This window comes from Lotus japonicus, chromosome 3 (assembly GCF_012489685.1).
Source record: "Lotus japonicus ecotype B-129 chromosome 3, LjGifu_v1.2".
Classification (NCBI taxonomy): Eukaryota; Viridiplantae; Streptophyta; class Magnoliopsida; order Fabales; family Fabaceae; genus Lotus; species Lotus japonicus.
The window spans coordinates 84,287,927-84,314,986 of NC_080043.1; the positions used below are offsets into that span (position 1 = coordinate 84,287,927).

Here is a 27,060-nt window from a genome sequence, read left to right on the forward strand (position 1 = left end):
AATAAAGTTTACACTATACAAATTTAATTACTTTTTCTATAAATAAATTACTATCTAAAAAATAACAACAAAATCAAGTACAATCATTTCCCATTTAAAAAAAACATGTTACTAAGTATTTACATTTAAACGTATTACATTTACATATGTTATCATCACTGTTAATCTAACAATCAGTTGTAACTACGAACTTTTTTTTTTTGCATTTTATTCATTTCTACAGCGTACAATATTCATTATATATGCCACGATTAAGAAAATTTAGAGCACAAATGATTGGTATTACCATAACTGTGAATGTCACTCAGCAGCATACTCTGACGGAGCACAATATTATTGTGAAAAATGTAACAAGCATGTCACTCCTACCATACGATAATCTACAAATTCGATAAATAAATTAATTTGTAAGATATTCAGTTTATTTAATTATTAATGTTTACATCAGGTACAAATTGTTGCTTAATGTTGCTGATGATACTGGATCTGCAACGTTTACCGTTTTTTTATCGCGAAGGTTGTTATCTGATGAACAAAAAAGGCAACGAGATATTGGAAAAAATGGAAAAGGTAAACATAGTCATGTCAAAAAAAGGTACATTTTCATTGCTCACTTAATTCATAATATATTAATTTTTTCATTTTAATTTAAATTCAGTGTAGATCGGGAACATGGAGGATTGAAGGGAATGATAGATGTGGAAGGTGGTTTAAATCAGCATTTAACGTCTTGAAAATTTGCAAGGACCCACAAATAATTTCAAAATTCAAAACAAAGGTAAAATTTTAAACTCTTATTGCTAAATAATGATTATTTATATCTACATAATGAATTTTGATATTTCCGATTCAAATGTAAAATCTCTGATTGAGGTATTGGTCATCACTATTGTCAAATAGGTTTGTTTTAGACATTGGCCATCACTATTTCAAAATATGTTTGTTTTTCAGACAATCACTAAAAGTGTTAAACGAAACACACCTCCACCTATAATTGAAGACTCCAACACACTTATTAAACTTCGTTCAGACGATGGATCCATAACAGAAGTTGTTGAAAGTAATGATGCAAAAATATTCAAAAAGATCAAGTTTTCAAAGAATTAGTAGCATTTCCTCAAGATGGTTTACAAATAAAGAGCCTATGTGCTAAACTTTCACTTTAATGTCTTTACCCACGTTGACAATGTGTTTTTTTTGGTAAATTGACCTCGGTGGTAACTTTCAAACATTTTGACATTTGTTTTTCGTATATTGACCATGTTACTAAAATATTCAATAAATCGTTTATGTTTGCAAATCTTCGTGCATACGTCAATTTAAATGTGCTTTCGACCCTTAAACACATTATTTTGCAAAAAAAATAACCTACACCACAAATGTGTAAAAAACGAAAAATAAACCAAATACCTATATAGAATAAATTAAAAAAAGATATTAATTGATTAAAAAAAATCTAAAATTAAATTCCCCATGCAAGGCACGGGTTAAAAACTAGTACACTTACAAAGTAAGCCTATATCAAAGTCTAACAAGAGCATAGGCAGAGCATACATATTTACATGCCATACATTTATGTGAGTTGTAGAAATTATTACCGGCGCACATGTCATATTCTTTGTTCCTCCTCCTTTTTAATCTTGACCCCTAATCTCAAATTTTTGCCACCGTCATCCCAAATAGATATTAAGACACAAGGTAGCACGGTTAAAGTATTGGAAAAAATGAGCACCATCCCAAATCTCCATATCATTGATTTAGTGTATGTTTGTATTAGAGTTACGTTGAATGTTAAAATTCTTTCATCCAATCTAACTTTTTTGTTCCATTGAAAAAATGTACATTTTCACACTAGAAGGTGTTCTAACATGGGTTGAAAGCAAATCCAAAACACATTTAATCTTCAACATTTATTTAAACCTTGATATAGATACTCAAGTGTTGTGGTAGCTTTGCTTCCATTTCACTACCGCAGAACTCCATGTTCGAAGCCATTATCTTCAATTATTCTGACAAAAACTGGTTGGAACAATTTGAGCTGAGCTCCAAACAAGGTCGGATCGAATGTTTGCCTTGAGCCAACCCATTTGAATAAATATTTTAATTGAATTAATTTTTTGTCATATCTCTCAAGCATGAATAAGTGGTCGTGCATATGCTTTTACTCAATAATTTTATGCTTGAAATTCTTAAGTAAGTATGTTATCATTTAAATCCTTACATTGTCGCCTAACAAAATATATATTCATGGACAAATTTAATGGATGAAATATCATTTTAAAAAAATTAAGATAATTTTTTATCGGACAAATCCAATCAAATCACTCATATGAGTTTTTGTGATAGAAGAGACGATAAAAGGAGGTGGCCCTCCGGGATGGTGAAGGACACAACTCTAATGCGTGTAGGAGAGGAAGGAAGGTTTGCTTTGCTCCTCGTCGTCTGGATAGTTGGGGGGGGGACCTGCAAGAAAATACTCAAACACCCAGGTCAGGTAATACGTGAGTGATAAGCACGAGAAAATTGGATATATTGGATACTAGAGATCTTCAACTCACATTTATTATATGGGGGGGGGGGACCTGCAAGAAAATACTCAAACACCCAGGTCAGGTAATACGTGGGTGATAAGCACGAGAAAATTGGATATATTGAATACTAGAGATCTTCAACTCACATTTATTATATGCGAGGGTTTGTGGCTTCCTAAGTAACGAGGTATGAGGTTGGGTCGTTGCTCTGACAAGGCGAGAGTTCTGTGATATGTTGATTTAGGAGCGTAGTTGGATTACTCTGGTCGTTGCTTCATCGTGCGGTCGGGGGCTAGTTTGCGTGTGGGAGCAGTTTCTTGAGTGTAGTGTCATTGTCTTGTGCACATTGTCATTTGATTTTGGAGGGGACGTGAAAGTGCCCGAGATGTTGTAGGCATAACAGTTGCGTTCGACTATGGTAAAGGAACGCCAGTTTGGGGCGCGGAGGACTGAGACTTTTGCCAATCAATGAGGTGCAAGTTAGTCGTCAGACAACGTGACCGCCAACTTCCAAGTGTCGTCCGCCCACTGATCTCGTGATATCGCTAAAGAGGTTGTATGAGATGATAGAAATATGAGGCGTCGAGTGGTTACATGCATCTAGAGTCGGCCACAGAACAACTTACATCACCCTCAGTCCCTAATACTAATTTTCCATTATTTTTTCAAAAATAATATAGCACCAAAATAAATAAATAAACAAATTATTTATTTTATGTTCTATTTTGGCCGCAAGTACTAGAATGCCCTTGAGGCAATTTGGGGAAATTTCACCACTACTGATCTCACTCACAAACACAAACACAAACACAAACACTGCCCTAATCTCCATTTCTCTTCCTCCAAACACACAGATCCGATAACACTGCAATTCAAGGTAAAGGGTACTCCATTTTCCAATTCATCATTCAATTTCAATGCTCATTCCCCTAAAGTTTCAATTTTCCGAGAAATTTTCTTTCATTTTCTGGGGAATCTATCAGTGTGACCGATCAAGCTGGTGTTCTTTGTTTCAGCTGAAAGTGTGAATTGGGCATGGCGAGCGCTGTGGATGCTGCAGGAAACCCGATCCCAACATCGGCGGTGTTGATGGCATCGTCGAAGCACATTGGGATAAGGTGCCATTCGGAGAATTTGGAGTTTCTCAAATGCAAGAAGAAGGATCAAAACCCTGAAAAGTGTCTCGATAAAGGCCGCGACGTTACTCGCTGTGTCCTTGGCCTGTGAGTTTTTCCTTTTCCCCCTCAAAATGTTAGCTTTTGCTAGTTTTTCTTGTGTCTGATGAAATGCTTTGTAGAAGGGTGGTTGAAATTATTTTTCAAATTTTATTTTTTTGATGATTTTCAAATGGTGAATGATTCACCAATTCCAATATCTTTACAAAATAGAGGTAGCTAGAGTAGCAAAGAAAGCATTTCTGAAATTGAGAACCTGTGTTTTTTGCCTTATTTGTAGTTGGTTGTGTATCTGTCAATGTGTAATATTTGATAAGGTGGTGTTATATTACAAAGATACTTGCATACTGATTTACTGTTTATTATCAGCTCAAGGCCTGCTGGTGAAGGTGTTTCATTTATTTACTAGAAAGAAATTGAGTGTGTGAGCCAAGTAGCATTGGTCAAATTATAGTCATGGTTCTGTTTTTGTTTTTGTCTCCTTTCATGGGTTTATTGGCTTGAAATTTTATCACTTTTCATGAAGATCACAAGTCATGGAATGGCTTTATGAACCCTCATTGTTTGTATTCATCAGCACATCATCTACTTTTGTTCTTCTATATTTTGGACTATTTATTGAAATTTCTGTTTTGTGCGTAGAACCTTAAAGAAAGGCATTCAATTATCATACTATTCTTTCAAAAATATTAAATAGGCAGAACATTTACCCTTGAGTCTAGCTAAATAGTTTCAAAGTACTGTCTTTTTTTAATCTCACTGCATGTCATTACCCTAATTGTTGTATTTTTTTTAAATACAAATTAGATACTAAGATCATGGTGAGGGAAGTTGGGCACTGTTGCGCTTCTAAAGTCTAAATTGATATACTAAGACCATTGCGTATATCATTTTTTTCCCTCTCAGAGGCATTGTTGTTTATGGTCCTTAAGCGTCTATATTTAACCTGAGATTTAATATGTTGGCAAGTCGCAACAATGTGTTTTGTCAGTTGTCAGTGTATAGATATAATTTTTCTGCTCACGTTGAAGTTTGGTTTCTAATTCTAACCAAGCTGCTTCGAAGGTCACTGTGTTTATACAACTAAAAGTGATTGAGTACTATAGTATGTTTTGTATTAATAGCATCTGAATACTTTCTGTTTTGAAAATTGAAGCATAAAATATAGTGTTGTCTACCTCGCTAGTTTCTTTAACTTAGGGAACTGAGGGGTGGATGAGTAAAGATTTGACTTCTCATCCTCTGTAGTTCCTATTAATCTTGTTTCTAGGACGGGTTTAACAAGGAGTATGTGAATGTTTCACTGGAAAAAAAGCGCATAAACTGAGATCTTATATACTTTCATATATCCTTTCCCTTTAGCCATGAAAATATGTTATATACCCTTTCTTTTTTCCTTCTAATTTTTTACTTGATAAATGGATGTATTGAATGGTGATAATTTAGTAGATATTAGAATTACTGAATGAGAAACAAATAGAATCTGGCTCTTTGCTTCTAGATGCTACATTAATATTAGAACTTAGAAGTTGTCTTGTATATTTGAACTGTCTCATTAGTTTTTACAGAAAAATTCTCTTGTGAGGTTGTTTTCATATCTAATTATCATGTAGGTTGGAGTACATCATCTCTGTTTATTGCTGATTTTATCCTTTATTGCTAAATCCATGGACCGTACAGTTATTTTCATAAGTCATAACCAACGCCTTTCGTAATTTGTTATTAGAATCAGTATCACATCATCTCTTAACTTGGATGACCATATATTTGATGTATCCTATTATTATTGATCACTGCCTCCTGCCTGCAGTAGGCATTGCTCTAATTTTTCAGATATTAAAGGTTGCAACAAACACATTGTCACATTGTATTGTAAGACTCTTTGGCCTTTGAGCGGAAGCATTATTTTTGTTTTTGGTGGAGAGGAAGGAAATATTTATGGTCATTATAACTGTTCGATGCATTGTTTGTCACAAATAGTTTAATTTCTCCGTATCTGCACTTGTGTTATGTGCACAATGATACAGACAGGTTTTTATGATTCATGTCTATCTGATTAAAGGTTTTTCTTTTCTTTTTCTTTTCAGATACCCATGCTTCTTATGATTTATTTGATATGCTATGACTGAGTTTACAGTCAGATGACTCCTGTGTATTTATAGCTTTCTATTGTAGTTTAAAGCATTCTCTGTTACACACAAAGGATCTTCTAAAAAAAAATCTTAATGATAGTGACTAAATGCTTGTTCTGCAGTCTGAAGGATCTACACCAAAAGTGCACGAAAGAGATGGATGATTACGTTGGCTGCATGTACTACCATACAAATGAATTTGATTTGTGTCGTAAAGAGCAGGAAGCATTTGAGAAAAAGTGTTCTTTGGAATGAAATGATGTACTGCTGTTATCGAAAATAATACCTCAGGCGATTTGGATTGAGCCAATGCACCTGTTTCACAAATATTCATGTAATCTGTTTTTATGGATCTTTATCATCAACTATGTTGTTCATCTGAACTTTTTCTAGAGCAATGCATCCAAGCAGGACAAAACAATCCTCTTCAAACATAATAACTGATGAGAGATTTTGAAGTTGGAACATGCTTGTAATTTGATTTTTTGTGTTGAAAATACATACTTCTTGTGCTTTATAGATAAATTTAGGATTACTTGCCAAACTTCACCAATTTCTGGTGCCTTCTGTGTAGTGGCTCCTTCCATGTTCCAGCTATACTTTGAGGTCCGACCAAACTTGAACACAGGAGACTGCTAGCTTCCCCAAGATCAGTTATGTGCTGTTGGTAAATAGATGCATCATTATTATAGAAGTTCACACTTCTGAGTTCATCTCATATATCAGATTTTATCCAAGTGTTTTTTTACTTTGTTTTGATAGATTGAAACTTATTGGCTAATTAAGTGAAGACATTTCATTTGAGTGCCTTGTAAAAAATCAATCAATGAACAAACTAGAACAAACCTAAAGAACTTTAATAGGGTGTTCATTGATTGTTTTGATTTAGGTTTGAGGTAAAAAATTACTTTAAATCAAAGTGAAAGGATTCGAAAACAATTTTTGGTATACTTGAACCAAACTAGTCTTACTAACTTAATCATGTTTTGAACAATGATTCCAATAAATCTTCTAGTGTGATTCAATCTCCTTTTCATGGGTGACTTAACTCTATCCCAAAAGCTAGTTCAACATAATTTATCATTAAAGTGAATTTAAAAACAAATATCTAATTTAGAGATTAATAACATAAATACTCTCTTTGAATAAAACAACACTCAAAATATTTATTTATGATTATCTACAATACTTTAATTTCTCAATCTAGTTTTTTTTTTTTTTTTAAGTTTTTGAGTCTAGCAAATTTAGTGCAAGCATGCAGTCAGTTCCCAATTACCCTCTTTGACATGTTTCAGCTCCGGTTTCCAATTTGCTTCTACTAGTAGAGTTGCGTGAATGTAACTGCTAGTGGGAGTTTCAGAGAACATTTGATGACCTTAAGGGTTTTTTTTTTTTTGTGAAGGTGACCATTTAAGCTGCCAAATTTGATCATGGCCCGTGAGTCATCCAACAAAGCCTATATATTGGTGCACACTATTTACTTTTACATCCCCTATTTTGAATAACTTGTTTATGAAAAATTATAAACTTACAGTCAAGTACTATAAAAACAAGACATATATCACAAATGGTTTCGTGGTGTAGTTGGTTATCACGTCAGTCTAACACACTGAAGGTCTCCGGTTCGAACCCGGGCGAAGCCATTTTAGTTGTCTTTTTTAAGTCTTTTTTAACTCCTTTACAGTGTTACTAGCTGTTGGAGTTTCTAACACACTGAACTAGAGAGAGACAGAGTAAACACAGAGAGAGAGTTGGGGAAAAACGAAATCTGTTTATTCAATTGAGAGTCAACACACTAATGACCCAATCAGCATTAATTCTAGCCCTAATTCCATATTAATTGCATTATTCTAACACTCCCCCATAATGCAATTAACCTATGACAAAGCTACTAAAAAAACAACTCAGCCAAAATATAACAAAGGAAACAAAAAACCACATTATAATTGTGTAAAAAAAAACCCTAAGTCTTCAAATCAGCCAAGCTTGTGACTCCAATAAGCTTTCTCATTTCTTTGAATTTCTCAATCTTCAGTGCTTTGGTTAGCACATCAGCCAGTTGCAAATCTGTCTTGCAGTACACCAATTTAATCTTTCCAGCTTCAACTTGTTGCCTCAAGTAGTGGAATTTAGTCTCAATATGTTTGCTTCTACCATGTGAGACAGGATTCTTTGCTAAGTCTATAGCTGATTTGTTATCCACAAGCAAATCAATTTGAGTACCAATACCTGCTCTCAGTTCTTCAAGCAATGATGAGAGTCAGATCCCTTGACAAGCAGCAGAACAAGCTGATATATATTCAGCTTCACAAGTGGATAATGCTACCACTGACTGCTTCCTACTGCACCATGAGACTGGTGCTCCAGCCAAGAGAAATATGTACCCCATAGTACTCTTTCTATCCATGATATCCCCACACCAATCAGAATCAGAATAAGACAGTAGCTTCAACTTGCTTCTACTGCCTTGATGAGGAAATAGTATTCCATGATCCAATGTTCCTCTCAGATATCTCATCACTCTTTTTGCAGCCAAGAGATGAGATTGCTTAGGATTACTCATGAACCTGCTAATCACACCAACACTTAAAGATATTTCAGGTCTTGTGTGGCAGATATACCTCAGGCATCCCACAATCTGCCTGAACTGTGTACCATCAACGAACTGTTCTTCTTCACACAGTCCAAGTTTCACACTTGCTTCAGCTGGTGTCTCTGAAAAATTACTACCCCACATATGAAACCTCTTTAAGACCTCTGAAGTGTACTTCTTTTGTCTCATGAACAAACCACTGTCAGTTTGAATGACTTCCAAACCAAGGAAGTAAGACAAAACTCCCAAATCAGTCATTTCAAACTCTCCTTTAAGCAGTAGTTTCACATTCTCAATCTCAACTGGATTATTGCCAGTTATGAGGAGGTCATCAACATACAAGCATATGTAGAGTACACTATTGTCAGCAAAGAATTTCACATAAATTCCATGCTCAACTGTACATCTTCTAAATCCAGAGCTAGACAAGAATCCATCAATTCTTTTGTTCCAGGCTCTTGGTGCTTGTTTTAGCCCGTATAGAGCCTTTCTCAACTTCAGCACCTTGTCTTCTTGACCTCTGACCACAAATCCAGGAGGTTGATGTATGTAGACTTCCTCTTCAAGTGGTCCATTCAGAAATGCAGATTTGACATCAAGTTGAAACAGATTCCACTTATGCCAACTAGCTAGAGCTATGATTATTCTCACAGTTTCAAGTCTTGCTACTGGAGCAAAGACTTCAGAATAATCCAGGCCTTCCTTTTGCATAAATCCTTTGGCAACAAGCCTAGCTTTGTATTTTGCTATTGTCCCATCAAGTTTGAGTTTTACTTTGTAAACCCACTTTACAGCAATTGGGACTTTTCCTGAAGGCAAAACAACTAGCTCCCATGTCTTGTTCTTCTCTATGGAGTTGAGTTCTTCTTTCATGGCTTGCTTCCAAGTATCACTGACAATAGCTTCATCAAAACTCACTGGCTCAGAGTCAGCTAGAAGTGCCATGTGCTGCACAAGATCCCCATCATCATCAATAGCATCATCTGAGAAGATCTGAAAGTCTCTCAGCCTTGGTGGTAGACTCCTAAGCCTTGAGGGCCTATTGTTAACTGATTGAGGAGTACGTGCTACTTGTAATCTCTCCCCCTCAGCTTCTGTTTGTGAGTGGCCAGTAGTTGCATTATCCTCAAGTTCTAAATGCACTGAGTTAGGCTTAGGTCTATCACCTTTTACTTCATACCAAGTTCTAGACTCATCAAAGTACACATCCCTACTGAAGATTACCTTCTTTGTTTCAGGATTGTACAACTTGTAGGAACCAGTTGAGTTGTAGCCAATGAAAACCAGCATCTCACTCTTGTCATCAAGCTTTTTCCTTCTCTGATCTGGGATATGTCTATAGGCCAATGCACCAAAGATCTTTAGATGACTCACAGAAGGCTTTGTTTTTGACCATACTTCCTCTGGAACCTTTTCATGTAATCTCTTGGTAGGACATCTATTGAGCACATACACTGCAGTTGATGCAGCTTCACCCCAATAACAGTGAGGTAGATTTTTGCATATAATCATGCTCCTTACCATGTTGAGAATGGTTCTATTTCTCCTCTCAGCCACTCCATTATGCTGAGGAGTATAAGGAGCGGTCACCTCATGCATAATACCATGTTCAAGACAGTAGTTCTCAAACTCTGTGGAAGTAAACTCTCCTCCACCATCAGTCCTTAATATCTTCATGAACTTTCCTGATTGCTTCTCTGCCAAGTTCTTGAAGATCTTAAACCTTGTAAAAGCTTCATCCTTGGTTTGTATCACATCAAGCCAGATTTTTCTACTAAAATCATCTATAAAGGTGATGAAATACTTGCCTCCACCTAAGGAAGGTACTTCAAAAGGACCACACACATCTGAATACACCATGTGAAGAATGTCCATTGCTTTGGAAGTTGTATAGGAGCTGAAAGAGTTTCGAGGTTGCTTACTGACTAAGCAACTATCACAAATCTTCTGAGGAACAGAAATGGTTGGCAATCCTGTAACAAGGCCTTTGGTCTTGAGCAGTGCAAGATCCTTGAAGTTCAAGTGGCCCATTCTGAGGTGCCAAAGCCAAGTGTCTTCAGTCAAAACAGAGGCTGATAAACACTGGGATTCAAGTGCTTTGACATCAAACTGGAAAGTTCTGTTCCTTGATAAAGGAGATCTAATGATCTTCTTCATGGATCTATCATACACATCTAGATACTTGTCCTTTATGTCAATAGAAAAGCCATTTTCTACCAACTGTCCTAGACTTATCAGATTGTTCTCCATCTTAGGAACATACAAGACTTCAGCTATGATTGCATTAGTACCATTTTTCCTTCTAACACATACATCACCAGTTCCCTCAGCATGTAGTATTCTCCCATCAGCAAATCTCACTGAACTTTTTCTAGTGAAATCAAGATTAACAAGCCAATCCTTATTTCCAGTCATATGATTGCTACAACCAGAATCTAGGTACCATCTTTTTATATTTCTATCACTATCATTGGTGAGCATCATGAGAGTAAGGGGTTGATCATCACTACTTACCTCAGATCCTTCCTTCACCATGTGTGCTTCTTCATGTTGAATACCTCTGTGATCAGCTTGCTGTGGTGGTGCTTTACACTCATTCGAAAAATGCCCAATTTTGTTACAATTGTAACATTTGAGCTTCTTCCTATCAATCTTCTTTCCTGTACCACGCCAGTTCTTGTTTCCACCTTTCTTAGTGTTGTCCTGTTGATTTTGCTCAGATTTCTCACCACCATCTTGTTGATAATTGCTTTGAATCCCTTTTGAGCTTCCACCCTTGTAGAACTCCTTGCCCTTGCCTCGACCTTTGTAACCACTCTTTCCTCCATAGCCACCCTTCTTGAAGGTTTGTGCTTGTAATGCCTGGTCACCAGACTTCTCAGTGGTCCTCTCCATGAGCCTTTGCTCATGAGCTTCCAATGATCCTTGAAGATCATCTATTGTCAAGGTTTCAAGCTTCCTGGATTCCTCAATAGCAACTACAACATGATCGAATTTCTGTGTTAAGGTTCTCAAAACCTTCTCCATCTTAGATTGATCTGTGATAGTTTCACCACATGCCTTCATTGCATTTGTGTGGCTCACTACCCGATTGCAATAGTGTGCTATCTTCTCATTAGCCTCCATTTGCATCAACTCATATTGACGCCTCAGTGTCTGCAATCGAACTTTCTTTAATTGTTCCGCTCCCTCATTGCATTTTTCCAAGATCCCCCAGGCTTCTTTTGAGGATTTCACACTTGAGATTTTCTCAAAGTGTGCATCATCTACTCCTTGGTGAAGTAAGCAGATAGCCTTGAAATCTTTCCTCTTTTGCTCTTTGAACAACGTTTTCGCAGCTTCAGGAGCATCTTCTGCCGGCGCTGTGAACCCTTCTTCCACAATTTCCAGAACTTCTTGAAACCCCATCACAGCTTTCATCTTGACACTCCACTTGTTCCAGTTCTTTCCATCAAGAATTGGAATGTTCGCTGAGAACCCTGAACCTGAGTTCCCTGTGGATGTCATCGCAAGAAGATGAGAAGTGAATGGCTTCAAGATTGAGAATCGGTGCTGGCGAATGGTGTCAACCACCGTGTGTGGTTTGCCGGAGAGGACGATATCGTCGCTGCGAACTTGAATCGCACCACCCTATCGCCACCGCGCAATCTTCTTCGCCGTCGCAACCCTCGTCGCCGCCGTCGTGACCCTTAGATCGAACAATAGCTCTCGATACCAGTTTGTTGGAGTTTCTAACACACTGAACTAGAGAGAGACAGAGTAAACACAGAGAGAGAGTTGGGGAAAAACGAAATCTGTTTATTCAATTGAGAGTCAACACACTAATGACCCATTATCTTTTATACAAGTCAATCATGGGCTTTTAATACCCCACTAACTCAGCCACATTAATACTGGATCAATCAGCATTAATTCTAGCCCTAATTCCATATTAATTGCATTATTCTAACACTAGCAACCACGAAGATAGTTAACTAAGCACATTATATTTGATTATTTTCTTTAAACCTGCAAATATTCGTGTTATTGAATATAAAAACTCTAAAGTTCAAAAAAAAAAAGAATATAAAAACTCTAACTATACAACACAGCAAAAATAAATTAAGTTAGAAACTTAAGTTGTCAAATATTGTAAAGACGGTACAAAAAAAGATCCATTAATCTCTTAATCTTTTCTACATGGAGAACAACTAGTTCAGTTCACACAAAAGTGATATCAAAATACTAATAGAGGTTAGTCAACCCTAAACATCAAACAGGTTCAGGAAATGAAACACCTACTTAGGATGAAAGATAGTTGTTACATTCATTTATGGTGTCACTGATGGTGATATCAGTGTCATTGCTACTAGCACTTTTCACATTACACTCTGTGAATGCTGCTGCTGCTGCACTTGCTGCAGGAACTGACATTGAAAGATTTGTAATTTGGGCTTTCTGAATGTTGTTGGTTGTGGCTGAAGGGTAAGTAGTGGAAGTAGTAGTAGCTGCTGGTTCATGGCTTGTAACACGCTTTTTAGCTCCTCTGTTCACGTGCGTAGCGCAATACTTCTGACCGGGAAGAACACAACCCTTGCACCGCCACTTCTTACCGTCTGTTCTCCGGCACCTACCAGCTTCAGATTCGACGTTGTTTCTGTAGTTGAGGTACGCATGATTGCAACCAGACACTGAAATGACAGCAGAAGAAACAACACAGCTCTTAGAAGAAAAGTGTTTATATACACTCAAAGTTATTGATAACACTATCAAGCAAATAAGAGATGCACATGCTAATGATTTCTTCAAAATTATAGATAACATTTCTGAAATAGTTGCAGGATTTAACCTTTGTTCTATCACAATCAATTCTTTTATATACAATCAATCGTACATTGTTAACCATATTGAGTTTCTTACACTAGGGAGTATTCACATTTAGTCTTAAAATGAAACGTTAGTACTTCCAAATCCCTCAATGTGTATTTTGCATAACTCTACTTGAGAACTAACACTTTATTTGCATCTTCTCCCAACAAATGATACAAACTAGAGGTTAGCTTCTTTGGACTTAAACCTTAACATGAGACCAAGATGGTTATTCTCAAATAGCAAAGAAAAAATGCCACAGGAACACTAATAACATTAGTGCATACATGTGGAAAGCTTAAATCTACACACAAAGATCAGCACCACCTACAAAGATGTCCATCTAAATTAATTCTGCACGCAATCATTACAGTGCATTTCAAGACCATAAAGATAATGTATGCGATCATTAAGTTTGGATTAAGCCACGAAGAATATCATACATGATAGCAATTAAGACAGAACATGATAAGTATGCAATTTGATTTCCCTTTGTGTTTTTCTTTAAGGTGGGTTGAGACTCTGGAAGACTATTATTAAGAAACATTTGAGCTAGGATATATGATATATTGAGCTCATTTGGATAAAGACTAAAGTGCACTTATTGGAGCTTATCTACAAAAAAAAACACTAAGATAAGCTCCAATAAGTGCTCTTTGTTTGCACCCAAACGGACTCATTGTGTGCGAGGATTAAGAAGCTAACCTCACATACTTGGAAAGGATTGATCAAACTGAAGTCCACTAAAAATCAAAACACAGGAAAATCGTTGCAACCTAATTAAATTATACCTTGAAGAACACTCCTTGGGGAGAAGCCAATTCCAGTAGAGATACCATTACTATCACACACAATGCTTCCTTTCCCACTACTGTAAATACTGATCTTGTTGCTGATACAACTGCTGTTCTGCTCATCTTTCTTGTTGTGCACATTAAGGTGACTTCTGTTATGTGGAGTAACAGATGCCATGCTGCTGAAAGTGGTCAACTTCGGTGCAACAGCAGGAGAAAGGGGGCTTTGATAATCAGCAGAACCGGTGACATTTCTCGACCGGCTGTTAAGAGAAGAGGTATTGACAATACTTGATTGGGTGGAAGGTGGTTCATGAATGGTCACATTGTTTGGACTTGAAACTGCAGATTCTGTGCTTGGGGCTGGTTTGGCATGAGACATGTTGCCACAAGGCTTTGTTGTCAAAGAAGAGTTAACTTCAGATGATTTTTCCACAGGCTTTCTTGAACGATTACGACCTCTATGCATGTGGCGTTCACAGTACTTCTGATCAGGCACTGTGTTCTTACCGCACCTCCATTTCCTTCCATCAGTTCTTCTACACCTATGCGGTTCTGGATCATCCACCATAGTCCCATAATCAAAACCCAGGTTCTCTGTAGAACAAGGTAATGAACCAAGGAAAAGAAAAAGAAAACCATCACTATCTTACAATTATACATCACAAGATTTGAAATTCTACATACCATTTAAGGGTGTTTGTTTTTCTGTTGAGATGCATTTAGCATCATTATGAATTCCAATGCACATTCACCCAACAGAATACGCTTGTTGGATTAGGCGAATGTGCTTTCACATTACCCCAACACTAATCCAAACAGGCACTAACATCTCAAAATCAAAAAAGGGCTCTTGCACTAATTAATTAAAGTCATTAAGCATTTCCCCCTATTGGAAAGAAACAAAACAAAATTGATCCTATAATTAAGTCCAAAAAAACATGGGATTATTCATACCAAGACAATCAATCAAGACACTACTGCTTTTCCTCAAATAAAAAGCAACCCAACCTTTAGGAAAAAAGTGTTTCATTTAAACTTTAAACAATGAACAATTTTTTTACTTAACTTCAACCTTAATTAATTAAAAATGAGATATGAGATGTTTTTACCAACCTGACATGTGGCTTGGAAATTGCAGCATGTGGTGAGGAAGAGGAAGGTTACTGGCAAAGCGGTTGAAGATGAAAACTTGGTGGTCAAGCTCACGCCTCTGAAAATCTGAGAATAGACAACACTTTTGATGGCGTTCTGTGTTTACTGCAGAGCAAGCACTAACCCCAAGATCATGTTCAACACTGGAGGATGAGTTTTCTCCCTTCACCACAACACCCTTCTTCCCTTCATCAACTACACCATCCTCAATCTTCATCTGGGGTCCATCTCCTACCCCTCAAAAAGACAAACAACACAATCCAAAACAGAGTAAGAAGAAAGAAAATGAAATATAAAAGATAACTTTGTTTTTAAAGTACAAGCATGTAAATGGGTAAAAGAGAAGATAGTGGAAGTGAAACCTGAGTTGTTGTGTGGAGAGGGAACAACTTGGAGAGGCTTAGCTTCCATTGTCACATTCACATGAGCTTTTTCTTTTCCTTAGTGGGTCTGACTCTCTGAAAGTGATGATCAAAGGAAGAAAAAAAAAGCTTATTTTCTCACTTTTGAGTGAAAAAATGAGCTCTGTTAATCTCACCACTACTTGGCTAGTGAGAGAAGCAGATAAGAAGGTAAGAGAGAGGAGAGAGGAGAGTGCAAAACTGCAAACTGCAGAGAGGAAAGGGACTAATGCGGTGTCAGAGGTTTCTGATACACAGCTTTTACGTTTGAAGCCTTTGCAGCAGTCATGTTCAGACAAACAAATAAGGAGAAGCTTACGTTATATTGTACTTGTTCAGCCGCGTGAGCACTATCAAGATCCAGTGCCTTGTCCTGTTTTCCTTATCATGTTGCATGTCAAGATAAAATTTAGTTTTGGTTAAAAGATTTTATTGGTGACTCACAAACTACTCTAGAGTGCTGATTATTTTAGACACCTCAATTTTGTGGCGATTTATAACCGTGACGGTAAAAAACTGTCACCAAATGAGGTGTCCAAAGTGGTCAACACTATAACTATGTCTATCAATCGTTTTCGTAAAAGATAGATGTGTAGATAAAACACTTCCAAGTTACGGATATGACGTTTGTGACGTGTTTATAAAGTTAATAAAGACTCACTTCTCGTAAGAGCACCATGGGATTTCTTAAGAGATGATAATTTTTTTTATACAAGTAACCAAAAGAACAAAGAAAAGGAAAGCAGACTAACTAACGCCTAACAAAAGCTGTGCCACTCGCATCAGCTAGCAACATCAACGCTAAGCCCGGAGGAGGATCCATCACCAAGCAAAACGGTTGGTCCTGCAACACTCATGCTTTGGCCAAGAAGTCCGCACAAGCATTGCCCTCCCGGAGCGTATGCTCGAGACGAACGTCCCACTCGCGCTGGAGAAGATCCCCAATGCTGGATAAGAGAACTGCATAAGCATGAAACTGCGAGGGAGGTTCCTGAATCAAGCTGACTGCGAGGAGAATTCAAAAACTCAACTTATGATATCAAAAATTCAAGAACTGCATGGGACCCATTGTTGCATGTTCCTTGACATCTAAACTTTTACTTCTTTCGAACAATGTCATCCAGCAAAGTTGATGTGGCACGCCCACATGCTAAAATTTTGAAGACGTGTCATTTGAGGGTTTTTGTGTATTTTACATTCCCACGTCAACCTAATCCTCATATTACACACCTTAATCTAACTCATCCCCAATTAACTTGATATAGTTTTGACCTAGTTAATAATATATGAAGAACAATTTGAAAGAGCACCTCACCAGATTTAGAGACGAAATGAGAGAAAGGGAGTATGAAGAGGGTTGAAAGAAGAAGAAGAGAAATAGATTAGAGAGAGAGAGAGAGAGAGAGAGTACATAGGAGGTGACTGATAGTGGTTGAGTCCTCACTAAAGGAAGGAGGACACGAACGAGGAGGCGGCTCTCAACTCCGTAACTATCATAACTACCTTCTGCCCCTGCCCAGCCGCTCAACCCAACCGCATCCCTATCTCCATCACCCACACCTAAATCACTGTTTCCAACTTGCAAACAACATCTGTAGCCCCCCATGAACTATGAATATCGAAATTGTTGCTACCTCGAGTCCCCGACACACAAACATCATCTCCAACCTCAATAACACTACAAGAAAGTTGCCCATTACATATGGTCAAACATTGGCCATGGACGAAAACCGTTGATAATTGTACATTTGGGCGACAAGTTTTTTTGTCATATTTTTGAATTTTGTAGTTTTTTTTTTTAATTCCTTATGTTCATTTTCAAGTTTCTTGTTGTTTTGATAATGAATCTAACTAGTTATTGCTTACCTTCTATTGAGTGCAAACCGTTTTTTTGTTGATCATAGTGGATAGTACTTTTCCCACCACCGAGCCTTTACTAGTTCAATTTTTTTGTTGGGTCCTTAGCTTCTTAATAAGAAGATTGGAAGAAAGGGATTTAAGACTAGGGATTATGGAACTAAGGTTTTATGAAAATTGGGTTTGTGTTTGCTAGGGTTGGATTTGGGTTTCAATGATTTCTCTTCTTTTAAATTCACGATGGAAAGAAGACGATAAAGTATGCTCTACTTATCATAGAAATGTAATTGAAGAAAAACACCAATAAAACCGGGTGCTCAAAGAAGAAGATAGTTGAAAATGAAGAACTCATTTGAAAACAGCTGAAAACTCATAAGAATATTCAAGATCAAGGTTTATTTTATTTTATTTGTTAATTAACCATTTTTTTATTATAGTACTATACTACTCATGTAAAATAAATACTAACGAGAAACTGCACATGACTGAGTGTGTCATATTAACTTTGTCAAACATATGATAAAGTGACTCAAACTCTAATTCAGTTGAGAACTAAAACTATGTTAGTATTTCTCTAGACGCATTAAATAAGTCTTTTTTTTTGTCGAAGGTTAAATAAGTCTTTTGCCTCAGGAAAACCCATTGATTTTAAGCGGACAAATTTTTTTTTTAAAAAAAAAATAGTATCTTTTTCGCGTTTGTTTTGGTGTTTTTGTTTGCTTCTACTTTCTGCCCAGGCTTCACTACACAAGCCCATCATCCTTCACGGGCCTAATTCAAATTTGTTTGTTTCCTGAAATCCCTATCACTCTTCTGTTAATTATGCTGTAAGTGTCAATTTTCGATTGGTCCCAAATCCGAAAGCATCGTATACATGTTTGTTTGCACAAGACATGTTATTGAACTCTGTTGTGCTCAGTAATAATAGCTTATGACTTAGTTTTCATAAATCTTGTCTTGTTTCCCATGGTATACTTTCTACCATCTTTCAAAACACTCCATAATGCACCATTACAACGATTATTCCAAACAGGGTCCAAATTATTCCACTCACTCAACCATGAACACCACCTGTTCGATCAAATTCCCCACCCAAATGCTGCCTCAGTCAACACTGCCATCTCTGATCTTTTGCACAAAAACCTTCCATTTCAAGCTCTTAAGCAGTTTCAGTTGCATTCTATTGAAAATGTTGATGAGGATACACTTGCCCTGTCTCTCAAGGCTTGCCAAGGAGAGTTAAAACTCGGGCGCCAAATTCATGGATTTTCGGTGTCTACAGGGTTTGCTTCCCGCGTCAAGGTGTTGAATTCACTGATGAAAATGTACTGCGTGTCCGGGAATTTTGCTAGTGCTTTGTGTATCTTTGAGAAGAATTTGAGTTGTCCTGACATAGTTTCTTGGAATACTATCCTTTCAGGGTTTGAGAGGAGCGTGGATGCTTTGAATTTCGCACGTTCTATGCATTTCAATGGGATAGTTTTTGATCCTGTGACATACACTTCTGCTCTCGCCTTTTGTTGGGATGATTGTGGGTTTTTGTTTGGGTGGCAATTGCACTCGCTTGTGCTTAAATATGGATTTGGTGGCGAAGTTTTTGTAGGGAATGCACTTATAACTATGTATTCAAGGTGGGGGGCATTAGATGAGGCGGGAAGAGTGTTCGGTGAAATGCCCAAACGAGATTCAGTTTCGTGGAATGCGATGCTTTCGGGCTATGCACAAGAAGGAGAATGTTATGGGCTGGAAGCAGTTTCATTGTTTATCAACATGGTTAGACAAGGTATGTTGCGTGACCATGTTCCTTTTACAGGTGCAGTTTCAGCTTGTGGTTATATGAGAAACTTAGAACTAGGGAGGCAAATACATGGTTTGGCCCAAAAGTTGGGGTATGGGACACATGTTTCAGTTTGCAATGTTTTGATATCGACTTATTCAAAATGTGAGGTCCTTCGAGATGCAAAGACAGTTTTTCAGATCATGAGTAATCGAAATGTAGTGTCTTGGACAACAATGATCTCTATCGATAAAGAAGAGGCAGTGTCTCTCTTCAATGCCATGAGAATTGATGGTGTATATCCAAATGATGTTACATTTATAGGATTAATACATGCAATAACAATCAGGAATCTGGTGGCTGAAGGTCTAATGGTTCATGGGTTATTCATAAAAAGCTGCTTTTTATCAAAACAAAATGTCTCCAATAGCCTTATTACCATGTATGCCAAGTTTGAGTCCATTGAAGAATCAAAGAAGATTTTTGAGGAGCTTAACTATCGTGAAACAATATCGTGGAATGCATTAATTTCAGGGTATGCTCAAAATGGCTTGTCTAAAGAAGCACTCCTTACATTTTTGTCTGCAATAAAGGAGATAAAGCCGAGCCAACACACATTTGGTAGTGTCTTAAATGCCATTGCTGCAGCTGAAGATATTTCTCTGAAACATGGGCTACGTTGCCATTCCCAATTGCTAAAACTTGGTTTAAACACTGACCCAATTGTTGCAGGGGCTCTGCTTGACATGTATGGCAAGCGTGGAAGCATAAGTGAGTCCCAAAGAGTATTTGATGAGACACCTGATAGAACTCATTTTGCTTGGACTGCAATAATATCTGCATATGCCCGCCATGGAGACTATGAGTCAGTGATGAGTTTGTATAAGGAAATGGAAAGCAAAGGAAGCATTCCCGACTCAATCACTTTCCTTTCAGTTTTAACTGCATGTTGTAGGAAGGGCATGGTTGATGCTGGTCATGAGGTCTTTGATTCTATGGTAAAAAAATATTCAATTGAACCAACACATGAGCATTACTCTATCATGGTGGACATGCTGGGGCGTGTGGGACAACTAGATGATGCAGAAGAATTGATGCATCAGATTCCAGGTGGACCTGGTTTGTCAGTGTTGCAAAGCCTGCTTGGGTCTTGTAGACTACATGGGAATATAGAGATGGCTGAGAAGGTTGTTGATAGATTGATAGAAATGGATCCTGCGAGTTCAGGTCCTTATGTGTTGATGGCAAACTTGTATGCTGATAAAGAGAAATGGGAGAAAGTTGCTGAAGTGAGAAAAAAAATGAGAGGAAAGGGAGTAAAGAAGGAAGTGGGATTTAGTTGGGTAGATGTTGCTAATGTTGATTCCTTGCAGTTGCATGGTTTCTCCTCTGGGGATAAGTCACACACACAGTCTGAGACTATATGTAGAATGGCAGAGTTTCTAGGATTGCAAATGAGATTTTCTAAAGAGTGCGGAGATGAGAGAGGAGATTGGTATCAGGAGTTCGCACTCATGGGATATGGATAGCTAATATGATCACGTTCATTCAAAAACGGAGTTAAATTGATTATCCTTTTCTTCATTTATACGTTGAATTATGCTCTATTTGCTTGTTAGAAAAATGTTTTTTTTTTCTTTTCAAATTGAGTGCTGCTTAGAGATGTCACAAAAACCCACCCCGCGGGGCCCGACCTAAACCCAACCCGAAATTTCGGGCGAAACCCAATTTCTTTGGATGCGGGTTAGGTTTGGGTTTCACCCGAATTATAAAACCTATTTGGGTTCGGGTGTCGGATTGATTAAACCCGCACCCAAACCCGAAGTCTTATGCATGTAATTACCAACCCTTATATATATTATTAAAGTTACTAATAAGTAGGGTTTTCTTTAATTAGACATTTAGAATTCCGATGCTTATAAATCTATGAATTATGTTGTTTATAAGCTTATGTTCATGAACTATATTTTTCCTTTGTATTTGAAAGATGATGAAGTTTAATCTGCTTATGTTCATGTTGTTCTCTTATGCAAAAGTTGTTTCCGGGTCGGATTTTTGGATTTTTTTTGCGGGTTCGGTGCTCACATCGGGTTTTGGGTTTGAGTTTGGGTAACCCGAAAACCAGGGGGTTGTGTTTAACTTTTGCACCCACATTGGGTTTGGGTGTTAAGTTTGAGTTTGGGTGTAGAAATGACTAAACCCGCACTCACGGGGCCCGTTGTCAACCCTAGTGCTGCTAAATCGTATAAGAAACTTATTGAAATAAGTTTTAAATAGGTTAAAATCTTATTCGCAAATAGCTTGTGGCACCTGGAAAAGTGGCAGTTGAGGATTGCCGTTGAAGCATTTAGTGGTCGTGGGAGGCCACCAATAATTGTCCACATAAAATTACTTTTTTTAGCGGGTTGTAATTTCAAAATGAAGTTGTAAATCAATTTTTTTTTGCACTGGAAAGATAAATTACACCATTCAGGAATTGATCTCTGGACCATCCCCTCCTTAACTCAGATATCAAATTACTTAAACTGATAATTTTTTTTTGATACATCGGAAAGATAAATTGCACCTGTCAGGAATCGATCCTTGGATCTCTCCTACCCAACTCATATGTCCCCAAACTCCTAGTACTTGAGCTATCCTACGAGGACTAAACTGATAAATTTAGTTTTGAAATATAAAATATTTATTGATTTTTATAAAAAAATTAAAATATATAGGGTTTAGAATTAAAAAAAGATCTCATCAATTCAAATACTGTTCATATATAAAATGATTTTCACAACCAATTTATTTTTCCTATATAAGAAAAAAATGTAATGAAGTTTATTATGCTGTAACAAATAAATAACTGTAAATAAAAAACGAAGATTATTATCCAGTAACCACAGTGACAGTGGGTTGTAGTTTCTGCTCCGCCACTATACCCCGAAAGTCCCAGAAGAGTCTTCATAGTTGATACTCTTGAATCGGGTGGCGCTTTCGAATATCAAACCTTCTCAATCGGAGAACTCGCTTCTCAATCTGAAAACCAAGAAGCGAAATCAAATCAACCACAATGGTTGGTACCAATTCTTCTACTATCACTGTCTCTCCCTCTGTTGCATTACACTTGTTAATCAATTTCTTCTAACCCTAACCCTAATTTGTTGTTGTTGTTTCTCAGTCGGTGACTCTGCACACAAACTTAGGCGATATCAAATGCGAAATCTTCTGCGACGAGGTCCCCAAAACCTCCGAGGTATGCAGTTACTACCGTTCTTGAAACCCTAAATTAATAAGCAGTGAAAATTGGATAAAAATGATTGGTGGGTGTTGTTGCAATTGACAATTTAATTCTGATTCCAGAATTTCTTGGCGCTATGTGCTAGTGGTTACTATGATGGGACTATATTTCACCGCAACATTAAGGGTTTTATGATTCAAGGTGGAGACCCCACTGGTACTGGCAAAGGAGGGACTAGTATATGGGGCAAGAAATTCAATGATGAGATCAGAGAATCTCTCAAGGTCAGTTCACTTCAGCCATGTTTTTGGGGTTATGCATTTAGGTTGTATTTGATAGACTCGTTAGAATGTGAAACCAAACATAATGTATGAGTTAGGTAGTTTGTTAGTCTTAAGCTCTATGTTACACTGGTATCAAGAAGTGCAGAAAAGATAGAAATTTTATTTCTTTCTGACTAACCGTCTACCCCTCAATTTATCTGCTACCAGTATACATGGATACTACCCCCTTGATCCCAAGTTGACCCCCTATGGTAATAACTGACTCCACTGCTAATAACTACCTTTAACCTCTCATTTGGGCTCCTCCTTACGAGGCTTATTCCTTCACTAGTAATAACTGTACTCCGCGTACCTACGCTCTGATAAAACTTCCTGCTTACTAGTACATATATATAATAATATGAGTGGTATGCAGCAGGAGTTTTCTCTATTTTGAGCAATAAAGGTACTGGTTCCTATCAACTTATAGAATTGGATCAGATTAGATACTCAAACAATAAATCTCCATTCCTGTATCATTGTCCTATCTCTGCATTAAGGTGGTAAAAGTGTAGGAAGAAGATAAATACACTACAATAATGACACAGTGTTACACTACCAGTACTCAGCTCATACTGATTTTTGATTACAACCAAATGACTAGCCACTCCTTTCTCTCAATCCATCTTCCTAATTAATGGCAACATGCCTAAGTGTGTGTTAGGGTTTTGAGGCAAAAGCACATTCATGTGCTTTGGGATGTGAAATTGCACATTGCAATGGGCTGAGCGTGAAAGAGAAAATATAGGTAAGTTGGTGTTGGGTTAACTGAACTTAAAATCAAGCAGACACTTTTTCATTAATCTGACGAACTAACTGACTAGCTATTATTCTAGTATTTAATTTTATTAACTAACTATACCTATCATTTTACTCTACTACAAAGGGTATAATCAAGGAAAACAAACCAGAACTGTTATATTTGGTTCTATCTATGCACCGTCACCTTGGCCTCATGTCTATTACACTTGTCTTGACTCTGCTAATATTGGAACTACAAATTTGTGTGTAGAAGAGGTTTTCATTGGATAAATACCATTTTTATTAGCATGGCATTGAGATATACTGGAATCAAAAGGATGCAATTGAAAAGGACCTTTGCATGCATAATGATTTTTAAGCTATTTCTATTGCTGAAAAAGAAAGTACTTTAAGCATCTCTAATTCTCTACAGCTAGAACGGGAGTTATTTCTTACACCTATTAACTTGTAGTTTTACAAGAAATCTTATCATATTTTACAAAATATTAATTTCACCATAACCTAATCTGTTACCCTCACGTGAAATAACATTTTTTTCATACTTATTGATTGCCCAATTCTCAATTTCCTGGTCAATGAAAGTCAATTTTTACTGTTTTAGATAAAATTATCTTACAGTAGTTATATTTTAGTATCTGATTATGATTAGGGTTTATGGTGACAGTGGTGGTGTTGAACTGGGGGCTAGCTTACGCATAGTGATTCACTTCTTGTGGTGTGCTTTGGGGAGCATTAATTATAGGTATTTTCTTTTTCATATGATGACTGTAGTAGCTTATAGATTGACCTTTTGTATGTTCCAGCACAATGCAAGGGGAATATTGTCCATGGCTAACGTTGGTCCAAACACTAATGGAAGTCAGTTCTTCATTTGTTATGCAAAGGCACCGCATTTGAATGGACTGTATACTGTGTTTGGGAGAGTAATTCATGGATTTGAAGTTCTAGATCTCATGGAAAAGGTATCTTATTCTTTTCCTGTTGTTTAATTTACTCTTTGAAAAAAAAAGGTTGGTTTGAAGCTCAAGGTGAGCGTCAAGCTTGGCTTGATTTGGCCACTCAAATAAGGCCTACATTTTTCAGTGTCATATACATGCATTTTGTCATTACTGGTGCACTCTCAGAATTCTCTGGAATACATATTTATATACAGAGAGACACAAAACTCAAACTAAAGAATTAATAATTTATTTCTTTGTTGTGCAGACTCCAACAGGGGCAGGCGATCGGCCACTTGCAGAGATAAGGCTCAATCGTGTAACAATGCATGCTAATCCACTTGCTGTTTAAGATTAGTAGTATATGTAAAGTTGAAGTTTCTATTTTCCAAAAGAATGATCTAACTTAAGAGGGGGGTGTCAGAGGAATTCTCACATACGAAGTTGAGAAATTGGCATCCCAGCTTCGGATTTAAGGAGGCATTTTGAAATAGTAGTAAAATGTAAACCAAAGTGGTATGCATGGAATATTATAAGCACGTTTATATGGATTAGCCGCAGTTGCTAAATTTTGTGATATTTAGGTCCATGTTATAAGGTGGTTTGAAGTGCTTAGTGTGTGTATGCACGCTCATATATCATGGTGGCCATTGATGTATGGTTTGTAATCTACACCCTTAGCTGGAATAGCTCTGACTCAGGTGTAGAAGTATTTCCATGACCAATGAAGCAAAGGGTTTAGCAGTATCTCCATATTTTGAACTCATTGTATGTTTCTGGCTCCTGACATTGTGTATGCTAGACTGCTTGGTTACCATCGCAATTATGATCGCCCTAAATTGATGATGTCATTGAGCGAGCTAACATTTTTAAGATGTGGACGTTCTTGACTTGGACAAGTTTGGCTATTGTGAAATATACTTAAGTGAAAACAAATGCTTGAGCTCAAAGTAACCCCCAAGCTTGGTTACCATCGCAATTATGATCGCCCTAAATTGATGATGTCATTGAGCGAGCTAACATTTTTAAGATGTGGACGTTCTTGACTTGGACAAGTTTGGCTATTGTGAAATATACTTAAGTGAAAACAAATGCTTGAGCTCAAAGTAACCCCCAAATGTTTTCCCCTAGCATGATACTTCACTTGCCTAGCGAGCACCTCCATATTAGCTATGTATTGCATCCTAAGCTAAATTACTTTCATGTTTCTACTTCCTAGTGACAAAACCAATTCATTATCGATTTTTCACCTTCGCTATTGGCAGCTATACTACCAATGGTAGGACTTCCAATGTAACATACAAAAGAAACATAATTTCCTTCAGATTGCAAATTTGAATTGATTTTTTTGATTTTGCAATTGACAAGTTGAAGGGAACATCTGAAGTGGCTTAGCAGAAGAAGATGAAGCCATCATGATGATATAAAGAAAGACAGGTAGACAGCACACCCAATGGATATATGTGAGGGGGCATAATAATGGAGAAGATGAAGCCAATATTGGGCTCATTTTAGTATGGCTTGGGTACTCAATTACTCGAAGAAAAGGGACAAATAAAGGGACGTGGCCACATTGACTACTGCCAATTTGATCCTCATTAGCTGCAGTATACTCAATATTCAATTGTGATAAATGATAGCAACGAAGTTGGATCTTTCCAACAAACATATCCAAATTAGTTTATTATAATATTATGATATAATAATCTAGTGTTAAAAGGAATAATCCAATTTTCAACTGATAGTGATTACATCTCTAATGAACCAACGAAAAAAGATTAAAATATATGGTAATCAAGTCTGGTCGACTATATATTAATAACACAATTTGGGTTAGCTTTCAAATTAGCAATGATCAATTATCATTGGATTTTCTTTGCTAGTAAACCTAACACGTAAAGACATTTTCATAATGTGTTAGAAAAAAAGAAAAAAGTTCCACAAGCTATTAGATTACTGGACTCTACAGAAGATTAGAAACAATTACGTGCTTATTTGCCCAAAGACTTTATCCAATAAAATATTGTCTCATTTCCTATAAGAAAAAGAGGCAAACCAAAGCAAAGTAAATATTCTACCATTTTATCAGTACACAACTTCAATTATCTAGCATTCCTTTGCTTCATGAAAAATAAAATCATGCTTTATGCAATCCTTTCTTTGGCCACTTCAATGGGCATGCAAACCTGGTGCAGCAACAACTATACATTGAGACTATAACTATAAGTAACCACGAATTTTTTCCCCAGTAAATACCTCCCATAAATATTTACGAAGAAAGACATAAATACAAAAGTTTCACATGACTATATATCATGTGATATTAGAAAATCCTAATATAGTTGAACATGTTGAATATCATGTCGAAATTTGTCTTCCTCCATAATTACACGAGACTTTATGACTATTTCCTCTTTCAAGATTGAAGATCATATACAGTGAGTACATAAACGGTATTGAAACTAAAAGGGAAAGTTCTAAGATTGGAAAAAGTGTACTCAAATTCAAGAGTTAGGCTGTGTGATGTACATTCTCTGTGCCCTTATCTCTA

At 36.9% G+C, this 27,060-nt stretch overlaps 4 protein-coding genes and 1 non-coding gene across 6 annotated transcripts; 4 read left to right on the forward strand and 1 right to left on the reverse strand.

Moving 5' to 3' along the window:
- The first annotated feature begins 3,268 nt into the window (after positions 1-3,268).
- On the forward strand, positions 3,269-6,363 carry LOC130746638 (NADH dehydrogenase [ubiquinone] 1 alpha subcomplex subunit 8-B). The gene is made up of 3 exons (XM_057599332.1): positions 3,269-3,408; positions 3,548-3,754; positions 5,961-6,363. The coding sequence occupies exons 2-3, from the start codon at positions 3,567-3,569 to the stop codon at positions 6,091-6,093; spliced, it is 321 nt and encodes a 106-aa protein (XP_057455315.1). The 5' UTR covers positions 3,269-3,408; positions 3,548-3,566; the 3' UTR covers positions 6,094-6,363.
- A 1,044-nt stretch (positions 6,364-7,407) lies between these two features.
- Positions 7,408-7,481, forward strand: TRNAV-AAC (transfer RNA valine (anticodon AAC)). The gene has a single exon. It is a non-coding gene; the product is annotated as a tRNA-Val (tRNA).
- A 5,077-nt stretch (positions 7,482-12,558) lies between these two features.
- LOC130746639 (growth-regulating factor 9-like) lies at positions 12,559-15,931 on the reverse strand. 2 transcript variants are annotated; one of them, XM_057599334.1, is made up of 4 exons: positions 15,591-15,931; positions 15,190-15,459; positions 14,071-14,670; positions 12,559-13,101 (listed from the first exon to the last, which is right to left on the reverse strand). In XM_057599334.1, the coding sequence occupies exons 1-4, from the start codon at positions 15,637-15,639 to the stop codon at positions 12,713-12,715; spliced, it is 1,308 nt and encodes a 435-aa protein (XP_057455317.1). In that variant the 5' UTR covers positions 15,640-15,931; the 3' UTR covers positions 12,559-12,712. The 2 variants fall into 2 exon arrangements, with proteins under 2 accessions (XP_057455317.1, XP_057455316.1); XM_057599333.1 differs by having other exon boundaries at positions 15,190-15,465.
- A 2,291-nt stretch (positions 15,932-18,222) lies between these two features.
- On the forward strand, positions 18,223-21,977 carry LOC130746640 (pentatricopeptide repeat-containing protein At4g32430, mitochondrial). The gene has a single exon (XM_057599335.1). The coding sequence runs from the start codon at positions 18,453-18,455 to the stop codon at positions 20,790-20,792; it is 2,340 nt and encodes a 779-aa protein (XP_057455318.1). The 5' UTR covers positions 18,223-18,452; the 3' UTR covers positions 20,793-21,977.
- A 160-nt stretch (positions 21,978-22,137) lies between these two features.
- LOC130746641 (peptidyl-prolyl cis-trans isomerase CYP18-1) lies at positions 22,138-25,332 on the forward strand. Its single transcript, XM_057599336.1, has 5 exons — positions 22,138-22,321; positions 22,427-22,501; positions 22,609-22,770; positions 24,375-24,533; positions 24,778-25,332. Exons 1-5 carry the CDS (start codon positions 22,319-22,321, stop codon positions 24,859-24,861), a joined length of 483 nt encoding a protein of 160 aa, XP_057455319.1. The 5' UTR covers positions 22,138-22,318; the 3' UTR covers positions 24,862-25,332.
- Positions 25,333-27,060: the final 1,728 nt, after the last annotated feature.

Bases quoted from the DNA above. Each gene is read 5' to 3' on its own strand.
- LOC130746638 (XM_057599332.1), top strand. From the start codon at position 3,567: ATGGCGAGCGCTGTGGATGCTGCAGGAAACCCGATCCCAACATCGGCG. The intron at 3,755-5,960 runs GTGAGTTTTTCC...CTTGTTCTGCAG, and splicing joins ACTCGCTGTGTCCTTGGCCT to TCTGAAGGATCTACACCAAA.
- LOC130746639 (XM_057599333.1), bottom strand. From the start codon at position 15,639: ATGGAAGCTAAGCCTCTCCAAGTTGTTCCCTCTCCACACAACAACTCA. The intron at 14,671-15,189 runs GTTGGTAAAAAC...CTTGTTCTACAG, and splicing joins ATTTCCAAGCCACATGTCAG to AGAACCTGGGTTTTGATTAT. The intron at 13,102-14,070 runs GTATAATTTAAT...CTGTCATTTCAG, and splicing joins CCCAAGGAGTGTTCTTCAAG to TGTCTGGTTGCAATCATGCG.
- LOC130746640 (XM_057599335.1), top strand. From the start codon at position 18,453: ATGGTATACTTTCTACCATCTTTCAAAACACTCCATAATGCACCATTA.
- LOC130746641 (XM_057599336.1), top strand. The intron at 22,502-22,608 runs GTATGCAGTTAC...TTCTGATTCCAG, and splicing joins AGGTCCCCAAAACCTCCGAG to AATTTCTTGGCGCTATGTGC. The intron at 22,771-24,374 runs GTCAGTTCACTT...TGTATGTTCCAG, and splicing joins AGATCAGAGAATCTCTCAAG to CACAATGCAAGGGGAATATT.